This window comes from Solanum stenotomum, chromosome 7 (assembly GCF_019186545.1).
Source record: "Solanum stenotomum isolate F172 chromosome 7, ASM1918654v1, whole genome shotgun sequence".
Taxonomy (NCBI): domain Eukaryota; kingdom Viridiplantae; phylum Streptophyta; class Magnoliopsida; order Solanales; family Solanaceae; genus Solanum; species Solanum stenotomum.
The window spans coordinates 50,755,134-50,767,854 of NC_064288.1; the positions used below are offsets into that span (position 1 = coordinate 50,755,134).

The window sequence follows — 12,721 nt, forward strand, 5'->3', positions numbered from 1 at the left end:
TGGGATTTGAACTTTGGTCTTATCACCAACTTCATTGAGTAAACGAATTGGTCTTAATGGACTATTTATGAGATATTTTCTCGTTTGATGTACTAGGTCTAAAATCTATATATTTTTTATTTTTATTTGGTATTATTTAAAAACACATACAAGGTGATGGTAATGAGTAACATCAAGGGTTAAACTGATGAGAAGAAATCACCTATTGGTCTTATCACCAACTTCATGAGTAAACAAATTGGTGTATATGTAATGATTCATATACCAAAAGAGGCTAGAAGCATGAGAAATTGTAGGAATATCTTACTTCACTGATTGTAGTTTATGTTAACATATATAATACATAGATATAATGACAACAATAATAGACTACAAAGCAAGATAGGAGATGATAGTAACAACAAATCGACGATAAATGAGGTTGTAGACTTGTAGTAGTATATGCTCACACATTTAAGTAATCGTCTCTATTCATTTACGTTATCCTAAACAGCTGGAGAAAGGCTGATCAATTTGGCTGCGGAATACACTGCCATCCTGTACAATGTTGAAGGTAGTGTTTGAGATCATCGCTGGGACGTTCAACAGTCCAGGTTTGGTAGAACTCGGATGGATTGAAGACGTTATTTTCGCTGTAAGTAGACAATAAACCAGCCTGAGTTCCACAAACAAACAAGTCATCTTCAGATTTAATGCTACCAGTACATGCTTCTTCCATGTCAGCTGCCTGTAGGATGACATAAAGAGCCAGTTAGGTAGTGAAAGAGACTATTTCAGCTCAAGAGATCATTAAAGATTAGCAATTTAAGAGTTGATGGTACATAAGCAAAGAAAATTTCAAACATCAATTAGTTGTTGTTTAGAATATATGCGACAAAGGCGCTTTAATAGTGCACCCAAGGGTGTGGCATAGTGGTCAATCAAGTGATTGAAAACTATGAGATCTTAGGTTTAAATACGAGCAGAGACAAAAAGAAAAAACACTACATGATTTCTTCTCATTTGTCCCGTGGAATTAGTCGAGGTACGCGCAAGTTGGCTTAGACACAACAGTTATCAAAGAATAGACGCCTTAAAAGTTCCGTGAGCTTTCCTTACATGACTTCCACTTCCATTAACAATGTTGATACAAATATGAAGCATCTAGGCCCCTAATAAGGGCCCCTAAAGGGTGTTCTATACAACTGGCTGATAGAGACAGGATAACCACCAAAAAGCCATGTGCCATATATTGAAAGGGGGGGAGAATGAAATGCCTCTTTCTCTAACTGTCCCCACTTTGACATTTTGGAGGGAGGCATTGAAATGAAGGGAAACACACGTATAACTAAATGCATATACAGAACTGCGAAAGAAAAATTTAAAGGGAGATTAATATGGAACAGGAAGTTTTCAGCTCAAACAGAGATAACTTTCCATCAGTTTGATCACTAATTCTCTCAAATGGAAAAGCCAGCAGAAATTTTGATTTACAAAGGACATGCAATTGACCCTTTAATTAGGCTGTTGGTTCACTTTTTAGATATAACAAGAAAATGGGTGTGGAATGAACTCAACGTTGGATTTGCTCAACTTACATCAAGTTCTTTTTCTCCAAATTTGACGAGCAACCATAGTCCATAAGCATAGAAGTCCACTAGAAAAGAAGCAGTGATGAAGGAGAAGAAAGAGGGACAAGTTTGTTCTGAGCTAGTCCAATAACTAATATAAAATATAACTAAAGAATTAGGTGTCCAAGCCAGCTTGCGCGCACCTCGACTAATTCCACAGGGTACCTATTTATCTCTATGAATACTACCTCTATAAATGAAATAATGGTAAGCCTGGGGCACGAACATGGCTCAATAGTGTCTATACAAATCCCCTCTCTTCTTCGCTCTAAGTCTAAGAGGCACTGCACCCAAACGGACCAGGCACATCAAGCACCTCTAAGATGGGTAGCATAAAGAACAGGAAAATCTCAAAAAGTTGTGCCATCCCAAAGACTCATTGGAACCAAAGACGCTTCATCATTACAATTCATTCCCAGAGAAGCGCACACATGTTACCTTCTGTTGAATGACAAATAAGCTTTACCTACGAGACCTCAATCTCATTGTCGGAATCTTTGTCTTTTGATTATAATCACGAACAGATGGAATAGTTTTATTTAAAGTTAACCCATTTTCTTGCCATAACACTCAAATAACAAGGATTGACACCACGGACTATACTTTGTGACTCCATATTGGCAGAGTTTACATGAAGCAGAATTAATAAAATTTCATTTGCAGTTTTGGATTTAAAGGTTAAGACTGCTCAAATCTATTGTGCAATTCAAGTTGCTGTTTAAGAGAACGAAATGGTAGTTTTTACATTAAAGAAAAGAATAGATGATTATTACATAGTTTTTGGAAGCAAAATAAATACTCCTAAGTATTAGTTAGTAGATTTACCTTCTCTGTTAGATATTTGAAGGCCACCTTTTTTTGTCCAGCTTCATATATGTTGCATTGTGAATATATCTGACACGAGAGAGATTTAAGTCATCAATAACGACAGCATAGACAAATATTACTGAATTTACACAACCCTATTTCTCTGCCCTTCAAAAAGACGAGAGGAAAAGAGAGAGGAAAATGTTGCTAAAAAGCAGTACTACCTGTGATTCTACACTTGCGCAAACAGCATAAATTCCCCAGTTCCTGGTGTAATTATTGTACAAATGTACTTTGGCAAACCTAACACGAGGATGCCGCTGTCTAGTTCCGTCAAAAAAACAATGGTGAATGGTGACCCTCATACATCTGTCACCACAATTAGAAGAATCTCCTCCAATAAGCATTGTTTTATCATGCTTTGAAAAGTGACACCTGGTTGCAAAAACAACATTCAAGATAAACAAAAATAGATGTCATAACAAGATATCTGATAAAGCTGATTCAACTGACCTAGAAACAGTAATATCTGTGCTCTCTTTTGTGATGTCAATTAAACCATCGTCATAATCACTAAGGCTACAACGATCTATCCAAATATGCCTTGACTTTGGTTTAATCTGAATGCCATCAACATCAGGTCCTCTACCTCCCTCAAACTCTAGATTGCAGATGATAACATGTTCACATTCTTTCAACCTCAAACCTTTCCCCGTGAGTTTGATTTTTTGGCCTCGCCCGTCAATAGTTTTGAAAGAGGACACACTCAAATGAGAACGGAGCTCAATGGTCCCTGAAACTTCAAAGACGATCCACAAAGGTTCTTTTTTACGACATCCATCTCGAAGTGATCCTGGCCCATCATCTACAATAATATGAGAAAGATAAGTCCAATAGTATTATGAGAGGCACAGAACAATCTAAGATAATCACATAAGTGGGGTCTGGGGAGGGGGAGTGTATGCAGACGTTACCCCTACCTTGGGAGGTAGAGAGGTTGTTTCCAATAGACCCTCGGCTCAAGGGAAGATGTGGAATGGAAACAATGAAAGATAAGAAAGCCAAGAGCAAAAGCATAGAAGAAGCTGCTCATGTTCATAAGCAGGCAATAATGCTGTTAGCTGGCTTTGCGAAAAAGAAATTACATCCCAATACACACCAAACTAACAAAGGGAAAGCCAAAAGCTTACTTACATATCCATTATTTTTCTAGTACTGGTATAGAATGACAAGAAAGTTATTTAATTGACTTTGACTGCACATGCGCAAGGATAGTGATACTTTGAATGAGGCTAGGGATGAATCGAAAAATTAATCTTCACTGGTGCTACCTCCGATTTTTAATGAAAAGAAAGAATCTTTTTTTTGAAAGATCAGAAATAAAAGTATTAAGATGCATGTACGCACATTAGATTTGCTAACTCAATTGCTTCTAATATATCCAGATCAGGGTTCCCGTTTAAGAAAGCTTGTTAGCTTTCTATAGACTCCCTTCAGCAAGTCATCGCCAACAATCAGCTCTTATCCCTTGGTGTCAAAGGCCGAGTTCCTTTTTTTGTCTTGCCCAAAAAACTTTCTTTATGGAGTGATTCCAACTTGTGATGATCTTCTAATTGTTTTTTCACTAATGCTTGATGATGATAGTGAGTTCAGTTCTGCAAACATCCAACCTAGAGTACAACTTATTCAGACAGTACCACAGATGGAATAACTAATGTAGCAAATGAAAAGGAAGGATGTAAATTTTGTCCAATAATGAGGCATAAGTAATTGAAGTTGTCTCAGAAGACCTTACATGAATTGTGCATATTCACCAGTCCAGAAGCATGATAATATGATGATTGACGGTGAAAAAAGGGATGAGATAATCTAAAACGGGAAGTTGCCTCAAATGAATCTATTGGTTCAATGCAAACTTAGCTACTTCTTTTTAAAAACAGTGCATATTTAGCTAAGAACAAAACCCAATAAAAGAAAATGGCGACCATACCAACAAGTTCAGACTTCAGATTAAACAACTCTCCGGGAAAAGTTTGAGATATAGAGTAACCTGATTTGCCTTAAAAGGAAATTTTTTAGCATTTCTGAAGTGGACATGAATAGAGACAAATGGTGATACCGTGATAGAGAGCATTCTAATAGGTAATCAGAACAAATTTAGGATCGAGACATATAATTGGTTGATCAGCTGAAGTTTTTATCAAGGGGAATAACTTAGAAATGGAAAGCTAGTCCATGCTGTGTCAAACCAATTCAAAATATTTCTCTCAACCAACCAAACTACTTAAGAACAACATCAAAATCCAAAATCGAATACTTTCTGATGCATCTTTCGATTAAGCAAGAAAGAACCTGTCCCTCCCAACTTCAGATATCATAGCGTAATTTACAACAACAATTAAGCTTCAGTAACAAGTTGGAATCAGCTATATGAATCTTCGTTATTCCATTAAAGGTCAAGCATAGTGTAAACAATGTCAACAACAACAACTACACTTCAGTCCCAAACAAGTTGGGATCAGCTATATGAATCCTCACTATTCCATTTAAGGTCAAAGCATAGAGTAACTTACAAAAACAACAATAACTATACCTCAAACCTAAGCAAATTGGGGTCAGCTATATAAATCTTTCACTATTCCATTTAAGGTCAAGCATAGTGTAACTTACAACAACAACAACTAATACCAGGGGCGGCTCAACATAATTCTAGGCATAAAGCAAAATTTTAATTAGAGGCCTAAAATTTAAATAAATTTTATCTGTATTTATTTATTTTTCTAAATTTTTAGATGTAAATTATTACTTAATATCTTTTTTATAAATGATTTTTTCAAATACTTTTTTAAATTATTATTTTTAAACAAAATTTTCAATTCAACATTGAAAAACATCATTATTGAGACAATTATTATATGAATCGATAATATAGTTCTATAAGTAATAAGTTGATAAATTTTAAATAAAGTTAAGAGTCAGAATCATAGAATTTGATTCAAAAAGTTGATAACTTGGTATACCCTACTTTAATATGAAAAGTTACGAAGAAATAAGAGAATATTTGTAATTTACTTTGTTCAACACTTTTCGGTTATTGATTCATATTTTTGACAGAATATTACTCTAACTATCAAAGATTTGAAGAAATAGAGTGCAGAAGGAGTTAAAAAGGATAAATAATGTGAGTGTTAGCGAAGAAAATATAATATATATATATCTATATATATATATATAAATGTATCTTTTATTATAAAAAAAATAAAAATTCATGATTATTTATAAAAGTTTGAGGCCCCCAATTTGGCATTGGCCTAAAAATTTATAGGCAAGAGCCGGCACTGACTAATACTACTACTATGCATATGTCTCAACCAAGTTAAGGTCAGCTATATAAATCCTCACTATTCCATTTAACGCCAAGCATATGTAACTTACAACAACAACTACTACTACTGCGCATCAGTCTCAACCAAGTTAAGATCAGCTATATAAATCCTCACTAGTCCATTTAATGCCAAGCATAGTGTAACTTGCGACAACAACAACAATTACTACTACTATGCATAAGTCCCAACCAAGTTAAGGTCAGCTTATAAATCCTCACTATTCCATTTAACGCCAAGCATAGTGTAACCTACAACAACAACAACTACTACTACTATGCATAAGTCTCAACCAAGTTGAGGTCAGCTATATAAATACTCACTATTCCATTTAACCCAAGCATAGTGTAACTTAGGACAACAACAATAACTACTGCTACTATGCATAAGTCTCAACCAAGTTAAGGTCAGCAATATAAATCCTCACTATCCCATTTAACGCCAAGCATAGTGTAACTAACTACAACGACAACTACACCTCAACCTCAAACAAGTTGGGGTCAGCTATATCAACCATCACTATTCCATTTAACACCAAATCATAGTGTAACTTACAAGAACTACACCTCAATTCAAAACAAATTAAAATCATCTATATGAATCCTCAGTATTACATTTAAGGTCCAAACACACCCCTATTACAACAACCAATTTCAACCCAAAAATAACTTATCACCCCATACCCAAAAAAAAGAAATCAAATTAAAATTGAACTAACCATTAAGATTAACAACTTGATAAACATGACCATCACGACCACCAATGGAAGAAGCACCAAAACCCTCAGCTTGACCAGCAAGACCACGCAAGTTGGAATCAACATGAGCATAAGGCAAAGCCAACCCCATCTGGGTATTGTGGGTTTGTTGTGTAGGTAAGGAAAATGGGGGACCTTGTTGATTATGATGATGATGTTTGCTGTGAGAGAAACGGTTCCCCATTTAATGCACTATTACTAGTAACCGATAGTATTGATGTTTAACGCCAAAAAGATTGAAACTTCTTTCCATTAAATTGTCACTTTCTTTCTCGTCTCTCTATCATTCTTGAAAGTGAAACCTTGCCGACACTATTTTTTTTTTTTATTAGCACAAGTATGTGGAACGAATAATTATCCGCTTTATAAAATTAAGAAATAATTTATAATTTTGGGTGTATTTTATTAATAGTAGATAACTATTATTAGAGAGTGAGCATTTCTTTTTTTAACGACAAGAGAAACTCAAGGCCGCTACTCTTTTAGTGCGCATAAGATAAAACATCCGCTCCTATGCAATAGCTCGCAAGCCACACATGAAAAATAACCCACACTAGACGAGTTTGGTGCGATGGGCTTGACCCAGAAGACAAACACCCTGCTTTCGCTGGCAAGAAGTTTCAAACTTGACAAATCTAAACCACTGAGTCACCTCGAAGGGTACAGAGGAGTATATTTTAAAGTGTTGATTCCCGATATACTTTACTTCACACACTTTGCATATTTTTTTATTCACATAAAAGTTAGTCTTTTACTCCTTTAATTCATTTTTACTTGTCACTTATTTCAAAAATAAATTTACATATTTACTAGTCATTTTCGACATATCAAGAAAAGATAAAAATAATAAACATGTTTTACCCTTAGCATTAAATATTCCCTCTGTCCCAAATTACTTGTTCACTTTTGAATTGACACACCTATTAAGAAAACAATTAATGACATAGTGAGTTTACCATTTTACCCTTATTAATTATGAAGTGGATGAAAAGTTCTACATTTTTCAAAGTAATTAGTCATTTAATTGAGGGTATAATAGGTTAAAAAATTGTTCTTTCTTGATTTGTCAAAATGGATAAGTAATTAGGGACAACTATAAAAGGAAAAGTAGACAAGTAATTAGGGACAAAGGGAGTACTATTTTTTTTAAAAAAATTATGATCCCCTTTTATTGCCATCTGATTCGGACATTCGGTATACAATTAGCCATTTTCGGTATACAATTAGTCATTTTATACATTTCGGTATAAAATGTATAAAATATGTTTGTGTTTGTATAAAGTGAAAGAAAAGTGTATATATAAATACAAATACATATATTTTCGTCCTATACATTTATAATTATACAAATACAGATCTTATTATACAAATTACAATGTATAAATGAATTTATACAAAACTGAACAATTTGTATAAAATTGAATGTTTGTAGCGAATTATGCTAATCAAAAACTCTATAGCAAACATAAAATTTGTTATGGAGCATAATTATGCAAACTATAGCTATAATATATAAATATGATTTTTATATTTGTTGTATGTGAAAGTTGCTCTATATTTTTCTCTTATATAGAAGAGACAGTTTTCAACTTTCAACGTAGCTGTTTTTTCCATATTTAGGAAAGCTTAAGGGCAATTTGGTCCAACTTTTAATACTTTTCCAATGTTGATACTTAAATAATAGTACTTCGCTTTTTTGTAGTTATACTCTTTAAATTTGGGACGTAAAAGCCCTTCCACATTTTACTTCTCAACCGCAAAATTTGTCTACTTGCCATGCATGTGAGCCATTCTTTTTCTCCACTTTCCCTTTATTAATTAATGCATATAATATAGGTCCCACTTTTTATTTTGAATAGCAACTTTATTTCCTTCTCTTTATTTCTACCTCATAACTTCTTTCATTTTATTTTTTATGGCAAAATCATTTTTTAAAATGCTAATTACTTTATTTGTTTACCAAATATGAAAAATTATGTCTTTTTTTTAGTTTGTTATATATCTAAAAATTGTATAAACATAAATAACACTATAAATTCGAAATTTTATTGGTATCAAATTATAAATCACAATAACTAACAATTTAAAAAGTATAAAATACATATAAAAAATCACTTGACTCTAAAAAAATCTTATCAGAGCTACATAAATTGGGACATGAGAAGTAGCATATATGGTCTGAAAATTACGTTAAATATTTAAAAGACATAAAAAATGATTTATTTTTTAAATTCTATATATGCTACTTAAATTGAAACAAAGAGAGTAATATATATTATTTTTAAAATTATATAAAAAGAACTAACAACTTAAAATCTTTTTAAAATCATATAAAAAAATTAGCTTACTTTTCAAGTTCTATGACACTCCCTTCGTCCCATATTAATTAACTATTATTGTAAAAATAGTTGTCTCATATTAGTTGATCACCTTACTAAATCAATAAAACATTATTTAAATTTTTCCTATATTACCCTTGCCGTTAATTCCTTTTGAAAGTGTCACATTTATTTGTAAAATTCTCAGAAAGTTTTTTAAGGGTTGAATTAGTAAAGTTATTTTCTTATTTATGATTTCTTCAGTACCGTGCAAAATGAAAAGTAATCAATTAATATGGGACGAACGAATATTGGGCACCGTGCTAGCACGGGGTCATGTATCTAGTAATAAAGAGACGAGCGAGAGTTTGAAGAGAGAGGAGTATAATGGGCCATTTGTTCAAACGTCTTCATCATGTTCATGGCCCAAATACCCACCATCTTCACAACAAAGCCCATAATATTGGAAAGGAAGTACTGGACTCGCCCCAACAAAGCCCATAATATTGGATTTATCTAAAGAGCTCGTACTTTTGCATAGTATTAGAGTGAACCGTAGGGGTGTGAAAAACGGAACCGATCAATAAATCAAATCAAAAAAAAGTGTTATTGGTTAATTGCTATTGGGTTATTGAGTTAACGATTTCTTAATGGTTTTATAAAAAAAATTATCGGTTTATAGGTTCGGTATTGATTTTCAATATTGGGTTATTGGGTAAACTGTTAATCCATTAAGGGGTCGTTTGGTACAAACATTGATAATGCAGGGATTAGTAGTGTAGGGATTATTTTTTGTCAAGTGTTTGGTTCATTACTTTCCACTTAATCTTGTGTTTGATTTAAAACTCTACAAAAAATTTCTTTCCTATTATACCCTTGTGTTATTATGAGATTGTTAGTTTCATGTAATTAGGTCAAGGTACATAACCGCCGGACAAAATTTTTTTTATAGGATTTTCTATTCCATTTAACAAGTTAAGTCAAATATGTGTATATAAATATACATAAAATTGTTATTAATTTTAAGGTGTGATGTACCACTAAGGAGATCACTAATGGCACGGTGTATTTCTAATTTTTTGTTGGTCAAGTATATCTTAAACTTAACATAGATTTAAGACTACTTAAATTGTTCAATACCTAAAGCTTGTTTTTTTAAAATAAATAAATAGTTCAAGTGGTTAATCGACAAACTATCTTGAATTAAAAAAATAAAGAAAAAATGGAGCATTTTTTTTAGTGAAATCATTAAATTACACAAAACGAATTTGGAGAATTAAAAAAGAACATTTATAACCATTTCAATATAAATAAAAAGGAAATTAAATTACAAAAGAAATTTAGGAAAAGGAATAAGGGGATAGTTTAGTCATTAGGGATCTTATCCAAGGTTTGTTAAACCTTGGATTAGTTATCCCTCCATTTTCTAAGGATAAGATAAGACCACATATGGTGGATAAGCAATCCGTGGATTAAATTAAATAAAGTAACCAAACAATGTATTAGATGGACTAAATTTTAATCCATGGATTATTTTATCTAATACCACCTACCAAACGGGTCCTAAGAGTTAAGACTATAGTAATTTAATACTTTTACATATGGGTGTACAAAATCGAACTGAAAACCGAATCAAATCACAAATCGAGTCAAACCGAGAAATAAAATCCGACTAGTGGTTGGTTTGACTTGGTTTGGTATTGGAAAAAAAACCCGACTATATTTGGGTTGGTTTGGTTTTAACTAAAAAAAATCAACCCGAGACCAAATTAACCCGACATTATATATATATTTTTAAAATTTTATTTTATACATAAAAATATTTACTTTGATATAATTTTAAAATATTTCTTATACTTTTTCATAGTTTTTATCTTTTAATATATTATTTCAAGTTTGAAACCTAGAATTTTGAATGGTTCAATAAAGATTATAGTCCACAAATGTTGGTAATTATAATAAAACTTAAATCAAAATCAAATTAATAATAATGCAAAAAGAAAATCAATTCAACACTAAGTATGACAATAATATTGAATATTTGTTCTTTGGTTTTACATTGGTTTAGACAATTCAAATACATAATCTAATTTTAATTTCCTTTAATATTTAGTTATGTAACTAGTACTTATTAAACTTATTTTAGCATGATTTAGTACTTTTAAATTATGATAATTTTCATTATGACTTGTTAATTTGCAATATTTGTTTTACGCGATTTCATTATTATTATTTTTTTGTTAGATATTTTAGTGTCATTACTCATATCATATTTTGTGTTATTTTCTTAAGAAACACCTTAGATAGTTGTATTTTGGTAGGACTAAAGAAATATTTGAAGTACAAGTAAATTATATGTTTGTATGAATACTTTACCAAAAAATCCGAAAAACTGAAAAACCCAAAAAAATCCAAAAAAACCTGAGGTTGAAAAACCCGAGTTTTATTAATTTGGTTTGGCTTATAGATTTAAAAATCCGACACAATTGGTTTCATTTGATATTTGATAAACCCGAACTCATCCGGTCATATACACCCCTACTTTTACATATACATACATATTAATAAATATTAATCTTAATATCTTAACAGTTATGTCTTTGTCATTTAGCCATCAATTCATAATTCGCTGTAACTTTGAGTTCACAACTTTACATTATATAAATCGTCAAAACCTAAAGTAAAAATCATATTCCTCTTTATTTCTCTTTGTGTTACACATGTATATTTCTTTTCATGTTTGTTATTGTTATTTCTATTTTATGAGCGTTTATAAAGTTATATTATTGTCTTGTCGTGTCAAATTTATTAGAGAAGTCATATATTTGTTTTATAAGCATATTCTTATTGGTTAAACCAAAAACCGAACCGTTAAGGATCAAAATTGATAAACTGAAAATCGATAAAAAAAATATCTTATTGGTTCGTTATTGATTCAGTGTATTTAAAAATCGAAAATCGATTATTCATAAAACCGAACCTAATCGACCAATGCATACCCCTAGAGTGAGGTGAATAAAATGGATCGCATATTGTATTGGAGAAGGATGAATAAATAGAGGCTTGTATTTGTGTGTTATGCGATAAGAATGTGTCATTAAAATTTAAAAAGCTTATAGTCTGGTGAATAAAATGGATGCTTGTATTTGGTATGTTATGTGGTAAGAATGTACTGTCAAAATTTACATATAAAACGTATGTTATGTGGTAAGAAGGTACTGTCAAAATTTAATGTAAGTTTTATATAGTGGTTATCATTTATCGAAAAGGGAAACTAACCAAATAACTCATAAAGGTAAAATAATTACAAACATATACCGCTTTACATTCATACCTTACTAAATAATTACATTATATATCCCTAACTAATTTCTTAGCTGATACTAAATCAGTATTATATATTGTATTTGTATCATTAAGACTGATAATTTGATTAATTGATACTAAATATATATATATATATATATATATATATAGTATTGATATCATTAAGGTTTCTTCTTCAGAAATTACTTATTAGTCAATGACTAATGAGTACTTTCTAAACACGAAACATTAATGATACCACAACAATATACATATACTTTTATTGTATCATTGACTATTGAATAATTTCTGAACAAGAAACCTTAATGATACCACTACAATATATATATATATATATATATATATATATATACTGATTTAGTATTAGTTAAGCGAAAATTATCAGCTTTAATGAATGGGGATATGAGCTGTAATTTTTTTTTTTTTGAGAATGAGTATTTTCTTGAATTACTTTGGATTGAGGTATGAACATGTAATTATTTTGAATTTTATGGCCCATTTATGTGTTTTTTCCTTATC

At 31.4% G+C, this 12,721-nt stretch overlaps 1 protein-coding gene across 1 annotated transcript; it reads right to left on the bottom strand.

Annotated features, from left to right (window-relative positions):
- Window positions 1-210: 210 nt before the first annotated feature.
- On the bottom strand, window positions 211-6,870 carry LOC125871480 (probable pectate lyase 4). Its single transcript, XM_049552072.1, has 5 exons — window positions 6,519-6,870; window positions 2,931-3,282; window positions 2,642-2,852; window positions 2,436-2,504; window positions 211-727 (listed from the first exon to the last, which is right to left on the bottom strand). Exons 1-5 carry the CDS (start codon window positions 6,739-6,741, stop codon window positions 509-511), a joined length of 1,074 nt encoding a protein of 357 aa, XP_049408029.1. The 5' UTR covers window positions 6,742-6,870; the 3' UTR covers window positions 211-508.
- Between the last annotated feature and the right edge of the window lie 5,851 nt (window positions 6,871-12,721).